At 37.3% G+C, this 27,431-nt stretch overlaps 1 protein-coding gene across 4 annotated transcripts in view; it reads left to right on the forward strand.

The window, feature by feature from the left end:
• The window catches only part of RP1 (RP1 axonemal microtubule associated), a 209,220-nt gene that overhangs the window by 32,322 nt on the left and 149,467 nt on the right, over window positions 1-27,431 (forward strand). For all 4 annotated transcript variants that reach the window (XM_057397796.1, XM_057397798.1, XM_057397797.1 and 1 more), the window contains exons 4-12: window positions 11,986-12,149; window positions 14,122-14,208; window positions 17,113-17,233; window positions 22,070-22,221; window positions 22,862-22,940; window positions 23,678-23,753; window positions 25,267-25,343; window positions 25,446-25,477; window positions 25,613-25,742. In XM_057397796.1, the coding sequence (XP_057253779.1) occupies window positions 11,986-12,149; window positions 14,122-14,208; window positions 17,113-17,233; window positions 22,070-22,221; window positions 22,862-22,940; window positions 23,678-23,753; window positions 25,267-25,343; window positions 25,446-25,477; window positions 25,613-25,742 (918 nt within the window). The remainder of the gene's footprint in view (window positions 1-11,985; window positions 12,150-14,121; window positions 14,209-17,112; window positions 17,234-22,069; window positions 22,222-22,861; window positions 22,941-23,677; window positions 23,754-25,266; window positions 25,344-25,445; window positions 25,478-25,612; window positions 25,743-27,431) is intronic.

Consider the following 27,431-nt stretch of genomic DNA (forward strand, 5'->3'; position numbering starts at 1 on the left):
GGTATCAACCTGCAAAAGTAACATCAGTTATTTCATACCATCATCAGAAATTTACCAGGCAGCCAGACCAGCCTCAGCAGACCACATCCATAAGTCATACAATATTAAACAAATTAAAAGATCACTGAGTTCTTTCACTCACTATTCAGAATTAAGTCATTCAGTAGAGGAAACACAATGTAAAACTTCAGATTTATTACCTATTTCTCAAGATGCAGTGCGTTCAGCCTCTGCTGGACATAGCCAGATGAAGATGATGGTACCTCCACATAGTAAAGGTCTTACTGACAAAATAAATCCAACACCTGGGTTATTTCCTACTGTAACTGAAAGTGAGAATCAAACCATCGTCAGGACTGAATCTGTGACAACAACACGTCTCATTGATGACAGCCAAACTATATCTTCCCTCACCAGAAAGAAGAAGAAGAGAAAATCGACTAACTTCCTAGAACAAAGTACATATGAAGATCAAAAAGATAAAGGAATTTCAGGGATAATTAAAAGTGAGGCAATGCATATCACAAACAAACCCCCACAGGATTCCACAGCAGAGGCTATGGATAATTATTCTGAAACGCCTCAGAAAAAAGGAATGGAATTTTTTGGAAAAAACAATGATGGCTCTGTCAATTCAGGTAAAAATGTATGTCCTGAAGATGAGTTCTACCATCAGGATTTAGTGGAGCAAAATGGATTATCATCTAATAAAAACCCAAGAAGTAATAACAAGTTGTTCAACTCAAAATTGAAGTCAGGCAAAAAAAATAGTATAGTTTCATCTGCAAAGAGTGAAGATGGTCTAGTGACAGTTGATTCAAATAATAACTCTGAACACAGTCAGGTTACAGAGAGTACTGAGAAAGAAGGCACACGTCTCACAAACAATTCTTTTGAACAGACATGTAACACATCAGTGATTTCAAAACCATTGTCAGAAGTGCCAGGGAATCTTAATGTTGAAAAAGAAAAGGAGAAGAATGTTTTGGAAAATTTCCCATCAAAGAAAGAGAAAAAGCAAAAGGGGATGAAGAAAAGTCTAAGTAAAGGGGCAAATAAGTTAAATATGTCAGAGAGTGCTATCACACAAGAGGCTCTGAAACAAGAGCATTTTCAAGAAGAGGGTGTTGAGCATTCACCTGAAAACCATGTTCAAACTTGGCTGAAAAGCTTTTTACCAAATTCTGTTTTACCCCCTATACATAAAAAAGAAGGGAATGTAGAGAACAGCAATGCCTGTAATTTTCCTGTTGTTGCTTCTATAGATAAAGAAACACAATCTATCACAAATAAAGGACATGTGACTGGAAAAAACCATCTGCTTGAACATAATCTAACAAAAAGAACATTAAAGCCTATTTGTGATTTGGGAGCTTCAGAACAATCAGGCAAAGATTCAGATGCAAAACAAACTGACCCCTTGATTCATGCTAATACAACTATAATAGAAACAGCCAGGTGTTCACTAAAGTCAGAATTTTGTTGTGATGGTAAGCTACACTTGCTTCATGAAACATCTGACAATGATAAAAAGATGTCAGAAGCTGATATGCAAGATACCAACTTATGTCAAAGAAAAAAGTCTGAAGTTGCTGTTCAAGTTGATTGCACAGTTGTCAATGAGAAAATGGGAATTGATGTTCAGAATAATTGCATGTCTATCATGTTACTGCATGAACTACAATCAGCTTTGCTTGGTCTCCAGAAAGAACACAATGGATGTGTAGGAAAAGCTTGCACCCTTTCAGATCTTTCTTCTTTAGCTTTTAGTTCTTCCTCTAATGTCCTCCTCACTTGGCTACTTGTACTGAACCTGAGAGAGAATTTGATTGGGACAATCAGAGATGATACACAAAAAACTACCTGTAACTGTTCTGAAATATTTACACAGTTGCAGTTTCTGAAACAAACTGCAGTCATAGAAAAAGTTGATGAACTGAAGGCCGCCTTCTCACATTTTCAACAATCAACAGAAAATAACTTATTAACCTTTGGGAAGGAACTCGAAAAGCAGGACTCCTCACATTGCCATGAGAATATGCCCATGTCTGAAATTCATAATGGTTTATGTCTGCATGAAAATGAAAAGTCAATTGAGCCTTGTGTTCCAAAGGACAGCGAAAATTGTGAAGAAGCTCTAAAACTGGGTGGTGAATTAGAAAACTGTTTTGATATACAGAAAGATCTTTGTAATGAAGCAGAGACTTTAGACTTGAGTGCTCTCCAAACACAGCTAGATAGTCAATATGCCAATACTAATTCAGGTACCTGTAGCCTTGCGCCAGCTATAAAGCCACATGAAAGAAAGGAAGAAATGCCTGATAGCCTATATAAAAAATCTCAAGATGAAAATACTAATACATCATTCACTAATGAAGAGTCAGAAATTTCAATTGAGCCTAACTCAACAGTTTATAGCATAACTTCTAATGATAAACATCATATTTTAGATCAGGATACTTCTGAGTTAGAATGTGAAAAAGATATACATATTACTACTGATAAAAGTGAAAATGAGAAAGTTGATCCCAAGTCAGCGGGTAATGACAAAACCCCAAATAACCAATTTAAACTTGCCACTGAAACCTCTGTGAAATATAACAATGAGGATTATTCTGTACATAAAGACAAAGAAGATGCAGAAACTGGTGAGGAAACCTCTGAGAGGTTATCTACAGTCTCTCCATTATCGTTTTGTTATGAATCAAAACAAATTACAGAATGTGATATGAGCGAAGGAGAACAGGAATTGCAAGTAGAAGAATCAGATAATAAAATGTGTTTAGACTCTTCTCAAGTGAAAAAATGCTTAAAAAGTCCTGCTAGTTCAGACTGGTCAGATTACAGACCAGATACTGAAGAAAGTGATTATAACTTCAGAGCATCCAGTGATCTGACCAATGAAAGTGGGGAGGAAGCAATGCTTGAAAAACATTATAACACTGGCTATGTAAAAAGAACTATTGAACGACTTTATGGCAACACAGAAGCTTCATTTAAACCTGACTTTCACAAAGGATTTCCTTATATGTTGAAAGTATTTCAAAAAGATACTGAATTCCACTCTGCAGTCGTGGAAAAAAACATTTATTTTTCTCAAGAGCCAATGTCTTGTTCTAGTGAGAAATTGTCACATTCTTCACTACTATCAGAAGAATTTGCAGTAAACATAAACAAAGATGACACTATATTGAGACAAGAAAATACTTCTTTACCAACGCCGCAATCTACTCTTAACAGAGAAGAGACAAGTTATACTCTTGACCGTTCAGGGGAATCTCCAAAGCAACATTGTCAACCTAGTGCACCACCTAATGAAGATGAAGGAATATTGATAGATAAAGGTAAATGGCTTCTCAAAGAAAATCATTTGATAAGAAGATCACCACCTGAACGGGTTGGAATGTATGGTAATTTGGATACAACATCAACAGACACAGTCCTTGATACTAACAGTGATGATGTTCCCTACTCACACTTTGGCAATCTGAATCAATACCCAGACCTCAATGAAAACTCTTCTTCAGAACTTGAAGACATGGCTAAACCCTCTGAAAATTTCTGCAATTATTTCAATATGCCTCATAATAGTGATTCAGACCCCTTTCGGGATGACTTAAATACAAAAAGCAAACCTAGCTTCAATGGTAAGATCACCTCCCTTCCTGCAGCAAAGAAAGAAAAGAACAAACCATCTTTTACACATTATTCCACACAGGCTGATACCAATTTTTCACCTTTTGCATCTGTAGAATTTAGATTGCCTGACAACAAGGTATGTCCATTGGAACAGCCTTTAAGTGATGAACCCATACAGTCCCAGCCAACTGATGCTAGTAATGCTAACAGAAGTGCTCCTCAGGAAGAAGATTCTCTGGATAAACTCCATGCTATATGTGGCCAGCATTGTCCAATACTGATGGTGACCATAACACCAATTAATGAGGAACAGAGAGGGTATGCCTACCAAAAAGCATCTGATATTGAGAACCAGCTGAATCCAGGTTTGTTGGCCAAAAAAAGTGAACATTTACAATGGTCAGGCAAAGATTTAATAACAGACAAAAATAATCATGTGATTCTGAAGAATAACTGTATCAATAAGATTGCCAATAATATTTTTGATAGGTTTTATGCAAATAACACCCTAGATTTTATTAACAACTTTGGAATATTTGTATCATCAACTCTGAAAGACACAAGCTGTTTAGAGAAGTTACATGTTACAGAGGGCGTGAATGTAAAACCCATGGAAGTCATCAAACGTCAAAGTAATGTATCCAGACACATACCCAGTGATCTTGTGATAGGCACAAATAGTGAGCTACCCAATAGAAAGCGAAGAACATGTCAAACTCTAAGAATAAGCCAAATTGATCTTGTTGGAGAAAAATATTCTCCCAGGTTGGCAGACCCAGCAGAAACCTGTCATTCTGAAACATCTCTGAAGTGTAACACTTCTTTAAATAACATTGAACATAATGCATATGAGAATCTGAAAAATGAAAATGCCTTTCCTCCAGAAGAAGAAGAAGAAGAAGAAGAAGAAGAAGAAGAAGAAGAAGAAGAAGAAGAAGAAGAAGAAGAAGAAGAAGAAGAAGTGAAAGAAGTTTGCTTTTGTACAATTGACAATGGAAACAGTAAACATGAGAAAGACTTATAATAGAGATCTTGGAATTTCTACAATATTAGATTAGTGAAAACATCTTCAGAAAAAAAAAATAAAATCACAAAATAAACTGCTGAACGACACACCTAGGAAAAATCTTAATGTGAATCCAGCCCAAACCTAGATAAATATAAATCACAATTGTATATCAATGCTGAAATACATATGATTACTTAGAGTTTTATGGGAACCAACATAGGAGGAAAAGCTGTTCTTCTAAGACAGTGATTTCTGGGTTAAAAAAGTTTTTCTCTGAAATGTTATCTGTTTAGAGATATTCAGATATATACCAAGATCTCATTTGTAGAGAAACAGCTACTGCTTGTTAGAACAGAGAACTGAAATTTGAAATACCCCCCTGAGTTCTAAGATAAGATTCCTATATTTTGTGACATTTAAGAAAGGGTTTAAGAATTGCCTTTCACTAGAAATGCTTTCTCCAGAACAAAATCAAATTACATGCTTAATTTGAAATGAAAAGAAGGAAATACTATTCAAATGCTGTAATACAAAGAAAAGTAGGAAACAAAAGTCATGTTAATTTTATATAGATAAACATTATAAAATTGCTATTTCAGTTTTTAAAGGCCATCTTCAAAATATTTATGTGTGTAAAGAGATCTTTCAGTCTGCATATAGGATCATCCAGACCCAAAATGAAGTTTGCATCTTTTACTGAGCAGATACTAAAAAAGAAGTGTATTCATTGCCACTGGGATTCCACAGGAACTGAGAAAGCAGACTCTGTATCAGTGGACTTCCTGACTGCCCTTGCCATGATCCCTTCTGAGGCAGTACAGCTTACTCTCTCAAATTTTTCTATATACTCTATGAGTTTTAGTGGTGTGTTTTTCTTTAACCTCTGTACTTTTAAGGTGATCTATGTCTTTTTTTTTTTATTGTTGTAAATATGTCGTACTGTAAGAATCCAAAGCATGTAATATGTTTCAGGCTCTTTCAATCTGTTATTAGAATTAGTTTGGATACTGTTAACAACATTTTTTAATATTATATGTGTGTAGTAAGCACTTACATATGGTTTACAATTTTCAGTAAACGATTTTAAATATAAAGTTGGAAATATTTAATGTCTGTTGTTATTAGACAGAGTATTTCAGTTTGTTGGTTGGATTATAATCCCTAACACTGCCTAGTATCTAGTTTCAATATCACTGAAGTCAGAGAAACACCTGAAGAAGGAAAGGGCTATTTTTTCAGTTAGAGAATGGAACTTTGGCCATTCTGTAATCTTGCAGGCTGTGTCGGGACTAACTGGCATGTGCAGGCTGCTATAAGCCCTGGAACATGATCCTTTGCTTATCCAGACTGGAACCTAATTAAAGGATGACACAAATCCCTTTTGGCCCAGATGCTGTGACTGTTTCCTTGTGAGACAGAAGGCACGTGTAGGGGAAGTAGGGGTTAGATCTGGAGCAAAAGGGGTTTTGCAGTACAGATAGGAAACCTAGAAGCACTTTTCAGTACCTTTTAGGGTCCAGTGGCAGATATATTTTCCCATAAATAACTGTTATATTTCTGTTGTTTGAAGCAGTGTATTCTATGTAATAAACTGTCATTACAACTCTAAAGCAACATGTATCATCTAATATATTTCACACCAAATAGCTGTGTGTTATTCCTTGTGCTGGCCTTGTTTCTGATGTTCTTTCCTGCATCTTTATGTTTTTCTCGGTATCCTCCTTTGCATGTTTTAGAGCAGTTCCAGATGAAGAGTCTCAATGGTGTTTTTTTTATCTTTTTACATGTCAACACAGAAATAAAACCTATGTTTGGAAAATTAAACTCGAAATTACCAGAATCCAACTAAAGGCCATATAGTATTTTGAGTACCAGGCTTCTATGCTGTAAATAGTATCTAAATGTTAGATAAGCAAATTAACAGATATATATCTGTCTCCATCACTTGCAGTCTTTCTGTCAGATTCACAGCATCCTGTGCTGCATTCACACTTGCAATTTTTCAGATTAAGGTTCAAAAACTTCAGGAACCTTTAATCGGTTCTTACACAGTTACAGGGAAAATTAAGTGCTCAAAAGATGAGAAGTGAGATACCGCCTGACATTACAATTAGCAGAGACCACAGCAAGTGGAGAAATGTTTGTTATATTAGCTGCAAGACATGCTTCTGATTTCAGTACATGAACTGAAAGAGAAGGAATAAAATGGTCAGAACAGGACAGGACAAAAGGTTGATAGTGAAATGTACCATGCTGTCATAGCATTTACAGATTCATTATTGGCTCAGTGACGATATAGACTATTAAGTGGTTGAGATATGCAGATAAAATAAAAATGCTTCCATTAGGTAAGATAGGAGAAGCCTGAAGAAAAAAGCCTCACAATGCTGGTGACTAGAGCAACGTACTGATTGACAGGGAGAAAAACATCATGAGGAGTAATATGAGCTACTTTACATAGGTAGCTTAGCTCTGCAAATTAACTGCAAAAAGCATAGAGTCTTTCTGAATAATCAGGATAAACTGACTTATTCAGTGACAAGCATAGGTAACAGGAAGGGATTCTGTAGGTACATTGCAAATAAAAGACAAACTAGTGACAATGTGGGCCCTCTTCAGAATCTGTCGGGAGAACTGGCTACCCTGGATTTGGAGAAGGCTGAGGTTCTTAATGACTTCTTTGCCTCAGTCTTCACGGGCAAATGCTCTGACCACACCACCCAAGTCTTGGAAGGCAGATGCAGGGACTGTGAGAATGAAGACTTTGGGCCCACTGTAGGAGAGGATCTGGTTTTGTTAGCATCGAGACAAACACATAACCACCGGGATGGTTATATGAGGTGCTTTATTGAGGCGCCGGGAACCAGGGGTACGCACCCAAATCTGTTTCCGACTCCCGTCACATCGCGTTCACAATTTATACACTAAAAATTTCGTAACTAATACATATTCAACACAGATTACATCATTGACTAATACATATGCATCAAGGATTGCTACATCAGTCTATTACGACATCAGCCTCCTTTGCGCTTGCGGTCTTGTTCAACATCTTTGTTGGTGACATGGACAGTGGGATTGCGTGTGCCCTCAGCAAGTTTGCCGATGACACCAAGCTGTGCAGTTCGGTTGATACGCTGGAGGAAAGGAATGCCATCCAGAGGGACCTTGACACGCTTGTGAGGTGGGCTGATGCCAACCTCATGAAGTTTAACCATGCCAAGTGCAAGGTCCTACACCTGGGTCAGAGCAACCCCAGGCACAGCTACAGGTTGGGCAGAGAAGAGATTCAGAGCAACCCTGCGGAGAAGGACTTGGGGGTGTTGGTTGATGAGAAAATGAACACGAGCCGGCTTCAGTACCCTGGGCTGCATCAAAAGGAGCATGACCAGCAGGTTGAAGGAGGTGATCCTACCCCTCTACTCTGCTCTTGTGAGACCTCACCTGGAGTATTGTGTGCAGTTCTGGTGTCCTCAACATAAAAAGGACATGGAACTGTTGGAACAAGTCCAGAGGAGGGCCACGAGGATGATCAGGGGACTGGAGCACCTCCCGTATGAAGACAGGCTGAGAAAGTTGGGTCTGTTCAGCCTGGAGAGGAGAAGGCTGTGTGGAGACCTCATAGCAGCCTTCCAGTATCTGAAGGGGGCCTGTAAGGGATGCTGGGGAGGGACTCTTCATTAGGGACTGTAGTGACAGGACAAGGGGTAACGGGTTAAAACTTAAACAGGGGAAGTTTAGATTGGATATAAGGAAGAAGTTCTTTACTGTGAGGGTGGTGAGGCACTGGAATGGGTTGCCCAGGGAAGTTGTGAATGCTCCATCCCTGGCAGTGTTCAAGGCCAGGTTGGACAAAGCCTTGGGTGGCATGTTTTAGTGTGAGGTGTCCCCGCCCATGGCGGGGGGTTGGAACTAGATGATCTTAAGGTCCTTTCCACCCCTAACTATTCTATGATTCTATGTGTAAAGAACAGGCTAAAAAAAAATTCAGCAGACATTCAAGGGCATTATATAGATTATACCAATTTTCAATTTTTGTCTTGCTACTATTAAAAAAGAAATAAATAAAAAACCCAACACAGCACAGATCACAGTCCCAGGAAGTCTCAGTTTGTCTATCTATTGATAAAATCAAACATTCTCTCAACTTTTTCTCCAACATAAACAGTTCTCCATTTTCTCTAATCATCATGGTTGTCCTTATCAGGGCCTTTCCTAATTTCAGTATTTATTTATTTTTTTATTTATAGTTAATAGAACTTCATGCAATATTTGAAAGGTTGTCTCTCTGGACCCTGGGACACTGACAGTAAAATTTATCTACTTAGAAATCTCTCTCCTGCATCTTACAGTCACATCGATGAGTGGTTTTTTTTTTTTAAACTGATAAAAGCCCTATTCATGGCATTAAGTTTCAGTAGTATTTTCAAAATGCATTTCCTTGTACTTTGTGCAGTTATATATATTATCCTTTTTCTACTACTCTGAGTTTTCTGATCCTCTTATACTTTGACAGTTCTTAGCAACTGTGTTACAGAAATTACCTACTTTATGCCATATATTGATGAAAATATGAAATCCAGATAAATTCCAACACTGATTCCCGAGAAAGTTACTAGCATCCCTATAAACTAATACTTCATGTTTTGCACAAATGTGTAATTTCCCATCTAGCTAGTTATTTTTTTTCTCTGCATTCCTGGGATAATTCTTTTCTCCATTTTAGCTACTGATTTCTCATATAATATTTGAGTAGATTAAAGCTACTGTAATTTCCTTGTGTACAAATATGAATTCTTATCATCAGGGAGGAAATCAGGTACTTGAACAATACAAGTCTGATACCTTGTGCTGTGTATCTGCAGTAAACTGATGCTAGTAATTTTTTCTGTTTAGCTGTATATATTGGGAGATAACTGTCCACTCATTTAAAATTGCTCAAAAACATTACCTAGTGTTGCTTTGGTGTAAGATACATGGGCATTGCTACTATAGCTGCACATTCACAGTAGCTATATATTCACATTGCTACTATAGCTGCACATTCACTTCAGAAAAGTGCTGCTGTAAGAGTATCTCTTTAAACATGAGTGGTCTATACTCCAAATTTCTCATGACAATAACGAATTTTAGATGTGTGCTCTTAAACAATATTACTGCTGTCAGATTCTGTCTCTGTCTTCTAAAATTTTCACACTTGCTACTCCGGTCATGGACCAAGAATTTTTTTCAAGAAATAAGTTAATCTCAGAACACTATTGTGGAATTTCAAGGTCTTAAGGTTTATCATCAAACATGAACCAAGATTAAGTTAATGTCTCCCCATCTCTCCTCTCAAAGTATGAGAGAATATATGTTTTAATAGTTACTGATTCTAGAATACTCCATACCCCAAGGAATGTGCATTTTACACACAAAGTACAATGGGCACACAAAAGTAAAAATTTCCTCAAAAAGTATAGCCTAATGCTTATAGCAAGACACAAACAAGACTTATAGATTCTACCATCAAGAATCAATAATATATTAGATCTCATAACATGCCTTTACAGTGACTTTTTCCTGCTTTTTCTTAAAAGCAGTAGTAATTATTCAAATATATTGCTAAGTGTTATGGAGAACATATTCTCAACTTGTTATTTTCTAAATACAAAGATACTGCCATGCACCACACCAAGGTCAACCTAATTATCAGCTTCTGAGATGTCTTTTGTTTTTGGAGATGGCTAAACATGACCAAGTGATAATATGCATCCTACTGTATTTTTTCAAGAATGTCATAGAAAACTTAGCACAAATCCTCAAATCACTGGTTTCACTAGTCCTCAAATACAAGGGGTAACTGTTTAAAACTTAAACAGGGGAAGTTTAAATTGGATATAAGGAAGAAGTTCTTTACTGTAATGGTGGTGAGGCACTGGAATGGGTTGGCCAGGGAAGTTGTGAATGCTCCATCCCTGGCGGTGTTCAAGGCCAGGTTGGACAAAGCCTTGGGTAGCATGGTTTAGTGTGAGGTGTCCCTGCCCATGGCAGGGGGGTTGGAACTAGATGATCTTAAGGTCCTTTCCAACCCTAACGATTCTATGATTCTAAATAATATTCTGCTGCAGAATCATTCTGTGAATCAGAACAAAATCCATTGACTCCTTTAAGAAAATACCCATAGCTAGCGCTGAAAATACTGAGTGACACCTGAGACAAAAGTGGTTTTGTTGAACCTCACAATAGAACTGCAGGATAGCTTATTGCCTGAGGTTTCAGACATACAGATCCCTTTTAAGTATCTCAAATAGTCAATAAATACAAAATTCAGCATATCGTGATGAACTCAGTCATCATCACTATACTATTACTTAGCATTTTAACTATGTCTTAGTGTTTTAGCAGGATCAAAGACACTGTGATGGAGGGAAAAGTCAGTAATACAGGTCACATATGTAGCATAGGTGAGTCATCCAGATGATAGGGGGCTTCCACAGTCAGGCCTTTATTACTGCTGCTATACTTTAAAGGAAGCTCTCTTTTAAGAAACAGTGATATTAATCAGTGGTGGAAAGCAATCTTAGCAAGCTTTGTGTGTGTTCCTAAATGTGTACCATTTGATATGGGTATCAGCTAATTATAAACATTGGGAGTGAGGGTGTTTTCGTAATATTCCTTCCTGTTATCAGCCATCCGTCAGCGATATAATTTCCCTTAATTCTATGACATTGATACTCAGCTTCCACTAAACTAAAGCTTTAATACAAAAACTTTGCCTTGAAAATTATGAAATTTATTTAAGGGTATAATTCAAGAATATATTGGTAATCCTTCAATGCATTCCAAATAAGTTGCTACACCTGTGTAACATCTTGTGTAACATCACACCTTGGCAGAGATATGGAACCTTTCTTAAAGAGGTCTTTTTCAGCAGAGCTAATGGGCTTTGAGAGAACCTAATGCTTAAAGTCATGAGTTTGTAATTCCAGAGCTAGCTGAATGAGAGTTCTCATGGCTGTCATTGAACAGGCCTGATGTATCCCAAGGAAACAGAAATCCGCGTTCAATACAGTTTACTACAATATTTCAAAACTGTTTGAAAAGTGATCTTACATTCATGCAAATTTGACTTAGTCATATGGCATATGCAGAGTAAAAAGTATGAATACAACGTGACATTTCTTGATTTTTGAGAGCCCAACGTAGCAAACTCAATATTTACCTGCTGTAATTTTGTGAAATATTTATTTCTATATCCATTGACATAATATATTTAGAATTTTAATTACTGAAATGCATTTTGCTTAAAAATCTTGAGTTTAAGTAATTCAGTGAGTCTTTTTCTCTTTTGATAGCTAGGAAATGGAAGGTGTCAGTCCTCACCAGCAATATGCCATCTTCAGGAACAAGCTCAAAAGTTTATATTACATTGTACGGGGATCGCAGCAGTTCAGGGCCCATTTTTCTTGATGGAGAGGAGGGAAAATTATTTCAGAGAGGAAATGAAGACATCTTCACAGTAAGTAATATATATTCATTGTGTCGCTTTCTTGCATCCTGCCAGATTGCGTGACATTTCAAAATGTATCTGATGGCAGTTTTTTTATGGTACACATGTCTGAAAACAAGCAACAGGACTTAAATGTAAAACTAAATTTAGTATCTCTCCCACTCACCTATCCAAAGCTGATTTGATTCAACATATTTCTTGTCTAAGAAGAACTGCTGGTTAATTTACATAATGCCCAAGAAAGTACAGGAAATAGAAGACAACAGATATTTAGTTTTTAAATTTGAAATGGAGCTACAATATTAAAAATGAAATGAGGAAGTGAAGAATCAGGACATGGAGTAAATTTTTAACTTTTGTACCTGCCATGTATTTAAATAATGGCAATTTTTATACCTGTAATGAAGTCTGACTACCTGAAGCTGCTTCTGCTCCTAGGTACACAAGCAAACTTCTCCCCCAGCAGTCTTTTGTCATGATGCTGTAAGTGAGCCAGAATAGATCTCTTATCAAAAGCTGCATAGCCTGAGTGTATATATGGTATTGCCAGTGAGTGTCACTAGCAGGTGCCAGCTATAGGGCTGTGTAAGAAACAGGTGTTTCCATTGTTAGTATCCAGCATAAAAGGTCGCCTTTGGAGAAAAAGCATTTAATGGCAGCATTGATGAAGAGTTCACTTTTTCCACAATATCCTTTTAGCTGCTTGATATGTAGGAAATGCAGTTCTGTAGACCTCTTCAGCCTGATGGAGTTTCTCAGAAGAATCCATCACCTTGGATAATAAAAAAATCTCTTGATATAAAAATGAAAGGAGTGGACAAAATATGTAACCAGGTGTCTGACAGGTAAAAATACCCTCTTCACAACAGATGTTGGCTCTGTTCCCTGCTCCCATTATTGCAATTAATTTCACCTCTGATAATTTTTAAATGCAATGTATGGAGGCAGTCCCTGGCTTGGAACCGAGGGCTCCCCTTAGGTGAGTAGCCATAGCAATGAATACAATTAAGGAGTGCCTATTCTGAAATGTATAGAAAGAGAAAATCCTCTCTGCTTATGCTTTATGCTAGATCTCTCTTAACTTTGGTCTGTCCTTGTTTTTCTGTCTCTTTATTGTTTGTAACGCCAAGTTCAGTGAGGTTTGGGATACACGGAACTCAGTTCATATCCACCTCTACACTATAAATGAAAACACAAAATTGAATTCTACAGAAATCAACAGAAGGACAGCAAATCCAGCCTACATAATAATAATTTAATAAGATACAGCAGGGAAGAAAGACACTCATGGTGTGTTTCCAGTTCCTTGAAGATAAGCTTTCTATTTCTACACTTAAGCTCATAACTAGTTGTTTGAATAACCTTCATACAAACTTGCTCCCTTAGCACCCTGTTATCTGTGCTGGACACACTCATCCAGCCTGCCCAAGAGCTAATCTTTCAAATACAGCTTTTTAAGTTAATTTAGTTGAAATTATTTTTAAAAGTGATTTCAAAGCTGAACACAACTGTGTACAAAATTGTGAGGCATCCCCCTCCTGGATGGGTAGGAAGAAGCTCAGATGTATGCGGGAAGTACTTAGGAGACAGAAAATGTTTTGTAGCAGGTCAGTGGTATAGGTGGTGAATTGAGCCAGTTTTTAGGGTCAAGACATTTGCATACACTCATACATACAGTCTGTATTCTTTTCCCATTGAGGCCAATGTTCAGTGGGAACAAACTAGCTACAGCAGCATCCTGAAGTCACGTAAGTGGGATTGGCAGGCCAGTAGGTTTTTTGATGGCTGTCCTTTAAAAGAGCCAAGATTCTAATGATTATCTAGGGAAAAAAAAACTTGGAAACACTTGTTTAGATATCAGAATATTTCATTTCTCTAAAAAAAAGAATAGGTCACTTGAGAGTTACCAAATGAATTGCTGTTGCATGTCTTTTCCTTTTAACAAATGTTCTGTGCTTCTTTTGTTGTGTTTCTTTTGCAGGTTAATAGTAGAAACATAGGACATCTCTACAAAATACGCATAGGGCATACAAATACCGGAAACTCCCCTGCCTGGCACTGCGAAGAGGTAAAAACAGTGAGAAAGAATTTTATCCTTCGAAAAGCAGTTACTATGACTGGAGTAAAAATATGACTGAGAAAAAATCCCTGGGATAAGTATATTAGCCTCATCAAACGCTTGCAGCTTCATTTAAAAGATTATTTATGACTGCAGTAATGTGGAAATTAAGGCACCTTATGTTGGTCTTGTCTTAGTTGCTGTTTAGTGAGAGAAATACATCATGTTTCCTTTAAAATGTGCGGCTGGACAGCAAGAAAAACTGCTTAAGTTGGCAGCTGTAGTCTGAGTCTTCTGGAGTCTTTGTATGCTACAGACTGTCTAGTTTGCTGAAACCCAGTCATTGAACACAGTCAAGCCAAGTCCTCCTCAAATCTGTGATTGATCCTGTGTCCTTCTGCACAGCACCAGAGCTACACTGCAAAATTTTCTAGTTCTGTGTCTCTGAGGAGCAGAAGATAATAACAGGTTCTTTTCCCTCCTTAATTAAAAAATATTTTGATGCAGGTAAAGATAATAAACCAAAGTGAATGAGCTAGTTCTGTTTCAAGCTTCAGGTGTGAAACATAGCATATTGGTTTCTGGACTGGGAATGAAAGAATCTGATGTTTATCCTTAACACTGGTGATGTACCTACGTGTGCCAATGATAAGCTATGCATGGTTGAAATACATCCCTCTTTGTGCCACAGTTTCTTATCCTTCAGTTAAGATACAGCAGTTTACGAAGGGCTTTAGAAGCTGCTGGTAAACTCATTATAATTGTGTTTCAGGGTAATTCTATCTATTACAAAATGTCCACTGAAGTTAAATATTCATTGATCAAAGTTCAAACTCTGTGTCTATTTAAGGCTTCAACTAGTTGTTTTCATTTGAGACTGAGACTCAGAAGGAGACTAAGTAATGCCTGGACAGCGTTAACTGAAGTTTAGGCAAATTACCCTGAATTCATACCTCCAGCCACTGCATGTCTACATTAAAATGTTGTGCCACTGGCAGTATCACTCTAAGAGGTTTCATGCTAGAATTGTAGGGTCATATCTCTTTCAATTCAGCTGAGGGTTGCCTGGTTTTAAAGCCTGGCTGTTTGTTTTCCACCAGTGATGTGCTTTGGGGAATGCTGGAGTCAGAATATCATTTAAGATACTTCTTTCTTCTGTCCCGTGCTATTTTTCTTTTCATAAATGTGTGTGTGTAAGCAGTGAAAGGGTGGAAAATACCTCATAGTTTTGTCTACTGAGGGACAGGTTACCAGCAATTTCTAAAGCATACCTGAGTTGAGAAGCTAGAAGAGAACAGTGGGTTTTCTCTTGTAGAAAAGGTTCATTTGTACGCTTAATGTTGGTACTAGAACTTTTGATTATCATAAAATCTTACTCAACAAGTGGATCTTTGTGGGTTTGTTGTACATCATCCTCTAGGAATAGAGGCTGCACTGCCAGCTTTGTACAAGATACCCATTTAAACTGAAAGAGATCTGACAAAAAAAGATTCTATTAATTGAAATCAACAGTAACATTTTAAAAGAAGGATTTAACACTTTAACACAAGTGTGTTCCATTGATTATTGGCTTATGAATTTTAATTGTCTCCTTACAAAATAACAGTCAGTCAGAGAAAGGTTCTAGGGAGTGATTCATCAACCAGGGTTAGTTCATTCCGCTTTCCAACTTTGGACAAAGTCAAAGAATAGAAATATATTTAACCAAAAACACTCTACAAGTAACCTAGCTTTTTGCTTGGAAGAAGACCAAAGGAGTAATACCACTGATATCTAGACTTCATAGATAAGAAAAAGCCTACAGCTGTCTTTTCTGAAACATCATTGTTCCTTCGAAAACCTAAATTTTTCCGGAAGATCTGAAATTAAGGAAGTGTGCTCTACAACTGCAGAGCTCTTCTGGTAGTTAGCCATGCTAGTCTTCCACCAGTGTCCCATGGCTTCTGTGTCTGTTTCTGTACAGAGAGGGTATTGGGCCTGAAAATGTCCATAAAAATGCTGCTTTGTTAATCGAAGTTCCCTTTTCAATATCTATTAGTAGATGTTAACAGGCCAAGATGTGCCAGGATTTTCAGACAAGATGAATCTCTTTCTATAAACTTTAGTATTCAAGCAGTAAGAGAGAAAAATGTTTCTGGTAATTCTAATTTTTTTCAATATTTGAATTTAGGATACTAGATTCTGCAAAGCACAGAGCAGGACTGAAACTACAGGTAGAAGTGTCTTTGCTTCTCTCTGCTGGTTGAAAATCTCATGTAGCTACTAGTATAAGTTAGCATGATCAGGGATTATTCTAGTATACGGCAGCTTCTGAAATGCTTGCTAAGGAATGCTTCGAAGTATGAAATGACTAGACCTCCTTCCCTTCTTCAGCTGGTGTGCATATGGTCCTTTTGCTGCTACGTGCTAGAAGTTGAGCATGGAAAAAAACTGTGGGGAAGACAGGTGGTGGAGCTAGCATATTAATGGTTATTTTGTCACAAGTAGTGCTGAACAATCAAAACCTGTTCTTTTAATTCTTTTTTTTTGATAAGAAAATAAGTTAAAGGAATAGAACTGCAAGTGTTGCCAAGCTTCCCAGTGAGAACTTTCGTATTTGGTAAGCCATGCCACCTAGTGCCCACGCACGTGGATATACCAGCTGGAGCAACATAGCTGTATTTTGTGGTACTGCATCCGAGCTGATAAACCCTGTTTCTTGTCCGCACTTGAGTTGCTCTGCTCTGCACTTTCAAATCTGACTGAGTGAAAAGTCAGATTTAGGGGCAGCTGTATCCAGGGAGCAAACATGCCCCAACCCCATGATTTTGTGAGTTCTACCTGCACAGTTTCAACAGTAGCTCAGAAGTGTCATGTTCTGTTCTATCTGGAATGAGATCAGCAACTTAAATTGTTACTCTTGGTGCTGTTTAGGTGCAGTTGTTGAACCTTTTCTCAGGGGAGCAGTTTTCTTTCCCTGCACATCGATGGCTGGCTGATGGGGAAATATCTATGGAGCTTCCTGTTTTACAGCAGGGCCAGCCTATTCTTCCAGGTAAGCACAATACTACATTAGCCAAGTCATGACATAGACTGATGCCGGTAGAGGTGAGTTAACTGTTTTTCATTAGGCCCTCTATTACTTTTTGGCTGCTACAACGCTTTTTCGGTGTTGTTTTCTATGGCTACTGGGCATACCTAGGTAAAAGGTTAAGAATCACTGGAAAGGAGATGGGAGAGTCTTTAATGCCTTGATTTTCACAGGTCCTTCAAAAAAGACTCCTCTTTTGGTAAGATTTTAAGAATTTGTTTTTGCTTTAAAATAGAGGCAATAGTAACAACACCTCACATATGCATAACTACCGTGAAGCTATCATACAGGAGTCAGATCACAAACTCTATTTCCAATAGCTGAGGATTATAGCTCTGGTATGACTATTGTAGCTGCTATTTCAGTTTCTTTCTTTTAAGTGGCTAAGACAGGCTTCTAGAATACTTTTAATTTCTGGGTGTGGAACAAAACTTTAACAATATTCCAGAAGGCTCAACTTGATAAAAGAAGCTCCATTAGTCACATAAATATTGTATTATAATTTTAAGGTGGATGATGTCAAATTATAAAAATAATATTGGGTGTTGCTGCTGTTATACTGTTTTAATGTCGGGCTCTATCACACCAGTCCCTGTGCACCATGCTGGGTGCTGTCACTATATGGTCTCTCTGCTTCAGCAATGGGAAAGGGGTGGAATCATCCCTTCTGTCCAAATGACATTGTTCTTTTCTGGCCTAAGGAAATACAAGGGTATAGCAAGATTAGTTTATCCTGGGTGGGGGAGCAAGAATGTCGAAGCAGATTCCCATCCTGTAGGGTATGACAATAGAAGTCGAAAACTCATAACACCATCATTATTACTTGTGCTGGAGCTTTCACTAGAGTGAGATCCACCTGGGACAGATTCCACAGCCTAATCTCTTCCCTACCTCAAACAACCATATCAGCTGCAGAGGACAAGATTAATGGGATGAGAGAAACTTCCATTCAAAATTCTCTAAAAACTACAGAACCTCTTTTCCAGAATGTTTGATACTATAGCAGTGCTTGGTGGTATGCTCATGGTACTTTGTATTGATCCTGCAAAACTGAAATGCTAAGAGGTATTTCAATGGTAACAGCTCTTGTGGGTGCAGAGGAAAAGGATATAGATGAAATCGAGGGGCAGAAGTCTAGGAAATGGCCCATGGATGTGGGGAAACACACCATGCAGCTGTCAGTCTTGTAATAAAGAGCTGGGTGGCCTGGAGCTGTGTTTATCCTTGTATAGGATGACTGAGTACTGAGATTAAGAACCTGAAAAGGAGAGCAGAAAAACAGGTTTGTGCTTCATTAATATGTCTTTAAGACAAAAAGAATAGCAGGAGAGATTTCCTCCAGTGGTGTAGTTAGCAGCTGTAAATGGCTCATAAGATGCCATAGAGAGAGGCTGACCCGCCCTAACTACAATGATTTTTGATCTTGAGTGGTTATCATCTTTATGCCCTTGAGGGTAGGAAAACTCTCAGGCAGTCAAGCCTGCTTCCTGAGAGGTTTGGTCTCTTAGGTTAGGAGACATTAATATTATTGGCTTAGGGGGTCATACAAGCACAATGGTATAAAACCCAACCTCTCCTCCCATAAATAAGTGTTAATTATTGATAATTAACATGTTATATTGAATATTCTCAATTCTCCTACTTGCAGTATCTTTTCTTCCCCAATGTTATTTTGCTTAATATTTTGGGACACTGACCTTACCCACCTTCTAATTTTCAGGCTCTTCAGAGTAGGTTGTTTTCCTATTTTTGAGATAAAGACATAATGAAAGGTTTTTATTATCAAGCAATCTTGGTGCACTGGAAAGGGCAACAGCACATTTAAACCATCCTCTCAATCTGCATTTTGTAGTTAACAATTTCTCCTGAGCCCAATAGAGAAAGAAAAGAACTTCTGTGCGTTTCTGTCAGCCTCAGTATAAGAGGGGTCATGCTGAAGGCTTTGGAGAAGGCAGTTTCATCTATAACTTAGTAATTGAAAGCCTCTGTGTCTTTTCGCCAATATTATATTTCTGCATGAGACAGTGAAAAGAGAACATAGCTTTTAACTTCAGAGAAGATAGTTTGATAACAGAACAGTGAAGAGGTCTGGATTCAATCTGAGAGAGAGATGATGAGAGGCACTTTAAAACCAATTTCTGAATAAAAAGAGGCTGAAACACTTTCTGATTTAACAGCCTTTTTATTCAAAGCAAAAACGTCTGAATTAAACTGTTAAGAAGTATTACATAGAGACTTTGTAGCTGTAATGCTGAGGGACTGAGCAGCACCATTCATTTGACTTTTTATCCTCAACTATCCTACTTTTGTCCCCTTCTGCTCATTTTTTATAACACAATCTTTAATTATATGCTGGGGATAAATCAGGGTTGTACAGTGTTTGGTGGCTCATGGACCTTTGCTTTTCTTCTTGCAGAAACTGAAAAGTAGATAGTTAATGAAAGAGGAAATTGTAGGAATAGAGGATTGTTGTGGCCTTAGACATGGGATTGTTGATCTGGAGAAATGAATTCTCTGCCTCTGCCATGATCTGTTCTGTAAATAAAAATATGAGGAAGTAAACAGATAAGGTGGTGACATGGTAAATGGTGTGGGTAAAATACAGTATTATTTAACAGTTGCTAACTGGAAACTATTTTTAGTATTGAGACAGGTGTACTTTGGGAAAAAATAGTACATGACTACGCTGCTAACTAAAGATTGTGAAAAGCTTCAGAGCCTTAAATGTAGCTGGCTTTTGTCCAAGTAATAATAGCTGAACATATGTTTATGAAAAAACATGTGTGTTTTACCCCCTTGTTCTGTCTCTCATAATTTTTCCCCTGTGCCTATGAATTAAATTTTGTAAATAAACTTAACCCTTACACTTTCTAATTTCAGAATGATGTGTTTAAAAATGTAATGTCCTACACTTATAGACAAAAATAAATGAAAATAAGAGTTCCTTCTCTTAATCTCTGTTCTGCACAATTTTCCATTGAATATCTGAAAGAAAGAACCATAGAATATCTCAAGCTGAAAGGGACCCATAAGGATCATCACGTCCAACTCCCTGTTCCTCGCAGATTGCCTAAAACTGAACCTTATGACTAAGAGTGTCATACACTCCTTAAACTCTGACAGGCTTGGTGCCATGAGCATTTCCCTGGGGAGCCTGTTCCTGTGACTGACCACCAGTGAACGACCTTTTCCTAATCTCCAATCTGAACTTTCCCTGATGCAGCTTTATTCCATTAGGAGAGTCACTATTCCCTAGGATAAAAGCTGTAAGAGTTACAAATACTCATAAATACTTATTGTAAAACAGGGATGATCCCTAGGTTTATGAGAGGTAAAAAAAGTCTTATTTTTTTAAGATAGCTATTTTAAGTCTCTATTCTGGATTTATTAATAGCATATGTCTACCATACAGTACTTCAGTGGAGTTTAGAGGTAGCCAGTCATCATCTCAAAATGAGTTAGCTCCGATGCTAGAACCAAACTAGCATTCCATGTTGGCACATTGCAATAACCTTTGCAGAGTGCTTATAGTTTTAGCTATATTGCTGCCATTATCCAAACCAAATTGTTTAAAGAAGGCTTGTGTACTAATGTGCACATAAAGGCCATGTAAATAAATGTGAGATAGTCATAAAAAAAAACCATCAACGGAAAAGCTGTTTGTTAACGCTGACAGGCCACTGAACACAACTGCAGATATAGACTGACTGAGAATAAATTTTCAATAGTTGTTAAAAGAAGGTGTTTGTCCATCAGAAGAGTGAGATGTGGGCCAAAACTCCTTCAGAGGATTACGATCAGGCTTCATAATGTAGTTATGTAAGTTTTTATATAACTGATAATTGAATAATGATAATGTGGATGTTCTTCTGGGCATGATGGTCCAAAAACTCTTTTCTAGTTGCAAGACAGAGAAGCCAAGGGATGCCTACATCTGGAGGAAGAGCTCGTGTGCCAGAAAATGAAATTTTCTCTCCCCCTCTCATTCTCTGAATCCCACTTGATCTAACAAAATATTATTACTGCACGTTGGTGTCAACTTTGCCTTTCCCATGTTTCTACTGAAGATTATATTTGCATTTTTAATCTTAATTCTGAATTTTATGGGGTTTTACATCTGCATTTTAATGACCACATTTTTCTATTGATACATGTTTTTATGCATCTTAGTCTTTACTCCAGTTTCATTAGATTTTGAATTTATAAGTATTTGCATTATCCATTTCTATTAAACAACCAATTTATTGAATTTAAATTCTAGGAGTTTTCTCTCAAATTTACATCCTTTAAAGAACTTCCAATGGAATGTAACAGAGGAAGTTTGTACTATTCTACCGCATGAATTGCTAAAATAATAAAACAATGCAGCTTTCTTAGTTCTTAGGTCCCAGAAAACGAATTTTTTTGCTTGTTTGGGTAACCAGTACATTCAAAATGCTTCAGTTGCTTGTTATAGCTTTGATCTCACCATTTATGCTGAGACTAAACTTGGATTTATGTTATTTACTTTTTAGCTTTCTGATGATTTCAAACGATGTTGCAGGACAAAGACATACTATTGTGCATTTAAGGTTTAGTTCTCTTTGCATTCCCCACAGTGACAGTCAGGGACAAAAAACATAGATGTAACACCAGAGCAACTTTGTATGTTATTTTACTATTGAATAGGATTTTAAGGTTTTATACTGTAACTGTCCTAGACACAGATGTATATGGACTCTACAGGCACATTCACAGCTAGATGTTACTATAACTGCAACAGGGTTTGTGATATGAAAGGCTGTCATCTTTTATTGGCAGTGACTCTCTATGAAGTGCATGTGACAACAGGAGAACTGTGGAATGCTGGAACTGAGGCTGATGTTTATATTTCTGTTTATGGAGAAAGAGGTGATACAGGATCGAGGCAGCTGCTCCGGTCACAGAAATCCAAGACATTTGTAAAAGGACAAGTAAGTGAAAGAGCATTTTCTGATGTGTTTGGCTGGTTTGTCTCTCTCAGGTTATCCCTGAGATGATTTATCCCTGAGATGATCTGGTTATCCCTGAGATGCACCTGGCTGTCCCAGGCAAGGTGCAATTAGAAAACAGATAATTACTGCATTCTGATGTTTCTCCCAAATGCCATAATTAAGCCAAAAATACTTTCTAAAGGTATACCATTGCTTTTGGAAGTCAGAATTCTAATTTATAAAATAGGTAAGCTGTATACTTTTGCTTTTAATTCTTCTAAAAAATTGACTTGATAAGTAAAAAGAAAATGAAACTTTACATTTTATATCTGCATTTCTAATGTTGAAATCTGTTGTAATATGTAATTATTTAGCCAATTGAGCTTTCAGAAGGTTTCTCCTCTGACTGACCCCATTCATCTCAAAGGAACTACTCCCATCAGCAAAGTGATCAGGTTTATTTACTTCTTTTATTTCAGGAAATCTGTCTTTCTTGGTTGGTTCTTTCCTTTTTATTTTCTGGTATTTTAGAGGATGATACTGACAGAAGAGTTCTATGGGTTTATGGGTCTTTGGGATTCCCTGGCTGAAGAATGCTCTGCTTTTTAGATTTTACTGAGATTTCCTTGATTGATTACAGACTGACATCTTTGCTGTGGAAGCTGTGCACCTTGGACATTTGTACAAGATTGTTATAGGACACAATGGTCTTGGATCAGGTCAGAAACCTATATAGTCACTGAATACTGCCTGCAGTCGTTAACCTTTTTTTTTGAAATACAATATTTATTTCTAAAACTGAATGTATGAGAACATTCTAGAAGTGAAAGACAAAGGCTTCTAAGGAAACTGTTCAAGTGACACAGATACCTTTTTGTATTATCATAAATTTCAAATGTTTTGTGTTCACTTTCCCTATACTCTCAACCATTATGTTAAGGACACCATCTTCTACTACTATGTCATTTTTTACTAATCCCCATGGAAAAACTGCAAAGGTGGGAGTGTTTGCATGAGAAGACATTGAATATGCAGTCACATATGCATTGAATTGTTTGCAGTCACAAGGCCTGTTTTTCATACTCTTGAGCCTAAATATTATAAAACATAGCAACTTATTTTGAGCCATGATAAGCTGCTATCTAATCTTCTTGACATTTTGATTGGCAAAACAAGTCTCATACAATGACTAAGTGAGGGGGGGAGGAAGGGCAGCAATCAGGGCCATGACAGCCAGGGAGGCACCTAGGAACTTGCACGCCCATGATCAAGCTCTGCAGTACCTAGAGCAGGTACTATCTTCTCTCCATCCATCAGGACAGTGGTGACTGTGGCAAACTGGTGCAGGAGTTTCAGAGTTTGCAGTTCCAATAGAAAAGAAAAAGCAATGGGAAGTCAGACCTCATTAAATCTGTCTCTCATAAAATAACATTTTTTTTTGTGTATGTAATTTAAGGAAATGGCTGGTTTCTGGACAAAGTTGTAATTAAGGATCCTACAACAGATTTGGATTATACTTTCCTTTGTCACAGGTTGGTGGTGTTTTATTTGGGTTAGATTTTTAATAAATTTGTAATTACTCATGGTTTTTCTTCTGAAATGTCCTGTCAAAGGAAATACGTGTTTCCTAAAAAGTGAGATGAAATGGGTCCACTACTTTTTACAGCTGAGTTGTACCTGTCCCAAACCTCTGGTGCGTTTGATCTAATGAAAAAGTAATAAAAAGCTCTGCCTGGAACTTTCCATTCTTGCAGCTTGCGAACTATTCAAAATGTGTTTTTTTGACGCATTCCCCATATGCAGCACCTTGGATCTGACATCCGCAGGTACATCCATTCTTCCATGTCATGTGATGCAAGGTGTTTCAGAAGAGTGGGCTGCTGTTTCACTAGCAGACTGATCCTACTTCACTGAATTTAGTGTGGAGATTAACTTGGGGTTCAATGAGCTCAGGACCAGACTTTAAGATCTTGTGGAACGGCTATTGCAAGCACAGCTACCTGAGCGCATCTCTTTTTCTCATTTGCCTTGCAGCCTGTCACTGAGCTGCAATGAAATATGAAGCAATCTTAACTTCCCTGCCTTTTCCCATGCAGATGCTGCTGCTGTGTATCTTCTCTGTTCTGTAGCTCATTTCTGATTTTATCTACTCCCGATTAATTCTCAACACCTTGTGAAAAAATTATATTTGATAAAGATCAGGGCAAATATTAAGAATCTCAAAGTCCAGTCACGTTTGAATATAGCTGCAGCTTGCAGTGGCACCCCAGTTCTATTTCCTCCTCTCACTTTTCTGAGTGAATAAATAACTGCCCAAGACAGCTCAGAGTGAGCAATGTGTACACTGAAACTGATTTATGTGTGAGTAAGGGCTTTCTGCCTATCAGACACAGCACCTCATCTTTGCCTGACCTAATTTTGATTCTGTATTCTAGATGAGATGAACTGCTATGAAGAGATCTATAATGCTAGCTTCATACATAATTTAGGGAGAGTTCAAATCCATTTCAGGCAGAAAAATACAGGATATACACTAGTTATTGTTAGAGCTTGCTGATCTTGCTCTCACAGTGTGTTAATCCTTTTGAGTCAAATGGAGTTAACTTACGTTAAGTGTATGTGAAGCAAGTACAATGATGTTGTAAAAGTATAGTTCAGACATGGTAAAAGTGTTGCCAATGTTGGATTTGTCTCCCTGTATAAGGATTTTCAGGGCATGGGACAATTTGCATCCTGCTGTAGCCTTCTTGCAGACAGGAAGAACAATCAAGACCACTGCACCTTTTATTATTGATATGGGATCAATATGAGTTCTCTGATTTGTAATAATTGGTTTAGGCCCTTGTACCTCCATCCAGAAAGTTTCATCAAGAAGAAATAAAAACAAAAACATTTTTGCCAAAAGCTGGATTTTTTGTGTTGCTGTTTGTCAGCCTTGGAACTTTAATAGATAGAACAGGAAGTATCAGTATGCAAGTGCCACATATACAGTATTCTGGGAGTTGCCAATCAAGGTTATATTACAGAAATGGGTTCTGTTTTTAGGTGGCTGGACCAGGGGCAGGATGATGGCAGTATTGCTAGAGAACTGATTGTGACAGATGCCAGCACGTTTCCAGGAAGTAAGTGAAAATTGCTGGGAAAGAGGGCCAAGCCTCACTGCAAGTGTGTCAAATGGGATGAGGATGCTCTGTAAATTAATTACATGTTTTTTATCTATACAGGACAAGAGCTGGAACTCAAGATAGAAGAAACTGTAAGAATATACCTTTTTATTTTTTATTTAAACCATTCAAATTATGCTTCGCATGAAATCAGGTCAGTTGTTATGTATGTCAAATTCCTGTGTATTATTTTCTTATAAGTCTTTTCTGCTTGTTTACAAAACTAGTGGGCTGCCGAAAAGTGGAAATTTCAGAGCGGCAATACACTTCAGTTTTACAACAGGCTCACCCGTGGCTTCATTTGCCTCAGTCCGGATAGCAGAGTTGATGCTCTTGGTGACAAGAAAAACAAATATGGTAAAGTACTTTTCAAGTGGATGCGTGCATAAAAGATACAGGAAAGGAGGAATTTGTAGTTCACTGTGATCTCCAGTAGTGACTCTTGTAATAAATAAGACTAGATAATACAATAAACATTTTCTTTACTTAAAATATTTACATGTATTAATGGCTATAAGAACTCAGAAATTATATGCTTGGCTTACATATAAAGCACATCAAATATCACATATATTATGTTATCACTGGCTTTCCCTTACCAAAGAGAAACTTCTTGTCATCTGCAGTTTAGTGCTCCCATGGAACTGCCATGGCAAGGACAGCTACAGTCCTTTGTAACTAAATATATCTCAGCTAGCAAGTGGAAATTTCCACGTATAGTTCACCAGTAGGGAGTATATATATATGTGTGTGTGTGTGTGTATATATATATACACGCATAAATTCATTTAGTTCCATCCTTGTCATTGGTTTTAATGTTTCTCCTCTTTACCAGCTTCCATCCTACTGCGTTACTAACACTTAACTATAATATATATCTTATTAGGCACACATATTTTTGTTATCTTTGTAGAGATGGAATGGGTCAGATTTTTTGACATCTTGTCAGGGACCTTACCTACTTCTTTTTGGAAGTGACAGAACAGAATTTTTTGGGACACACCAGGGTGTATGGAGAACAGTGTAATAAATACTCCTTAAATAGCCTATAAAATCACCTAGAAAAGCTGCACCAGAAAACTCAAATGTCTAATATGGGAGATCAGTAATATTACAAACACTGAAAGTGGGCGTTAATCTATTTTACTAAAGCTCTTCTTACTAGCTAGCAGTATTGGCGCTTGAGTTCAAAGCATTTGATGACTCAAATAGCAAATAACTCAAATCTTCTATCTGTGGCTTTAGGGTCTGCAAGTGTTTCAAATGCCTGAAAGCAGTTGCACAGCATGATAGTGTCCTTCCTCCAAGGAGATCCATTTAGAATCATAAACTGGGGACAGAACAAACTACCTGCTTGTAGGAGTTTGGTCTCTAATTTGTACTGATGCAGCAAGCACTTATTTGCTGCTCTTAAATGATGTGTCTTCAATTGATGGATTGTATCTGATTTGATTAAGGCAAATTAGATCATTTAGACATCACAGAGTTCATAATCTTCTAATATACAGAATTCAAGTTCACACTGCAGAATTTTTAATGATTTTCATCTAGATGCACTGTCCTTTCTATAAATTAATGCATTTCAAGTGGTATTTTTCAGACACAAATATGACATCTTTATTGCATTCTCTACCTTTTTGGTACGTTTTTACATGTTAGATGTGAAATTCATGAATGTTATCTCCACAATATTTAATTAATAATATGTACAATTGTTTAAGTGTAAAATGTGATGCATGACTAATAAATATCAGTAAAGATGATAAATATAATTAAATATATTAGAAAGTTAAAGACAAAATTGGTATAAACTGACTGTTAATAAATTTAATTGGAAGCCATAAAAATTAGTAGTGTGATCTGCAACCTCCCAAAGATTTAGTAATAATTAGGAATTAAACTGGTAATCAAAAAGAGCTTTATTTTTCTGAACAAGCTGCTCTTATAACAGAGTTAGAGATACAGGAAGAACAATGCATTCTTTTTTTACAGATCAGAGTGAAAAGCAAACACAAGTACAAAATGAATGCAGACACCTATCATCCA

This window comes from Pezoporus wallicus, unplaced genomic scaffold, assembly GCF_028554395.1.
Source record: "Pezoporus wallicus isolate ANWC-B61680 ecotype Strahan unplaced genomic scaffold, APGP_CSIRO_Pwel_v1 contig_227, whole genome shotgun sequence".
Taxonomy (NCBI): domain Eukaryota; kingdom Metazoa; phylum Chordata; class Aves; order Psittaciformes; family Psittacidae; genus Pezoporus; species Pezoporus wallicus.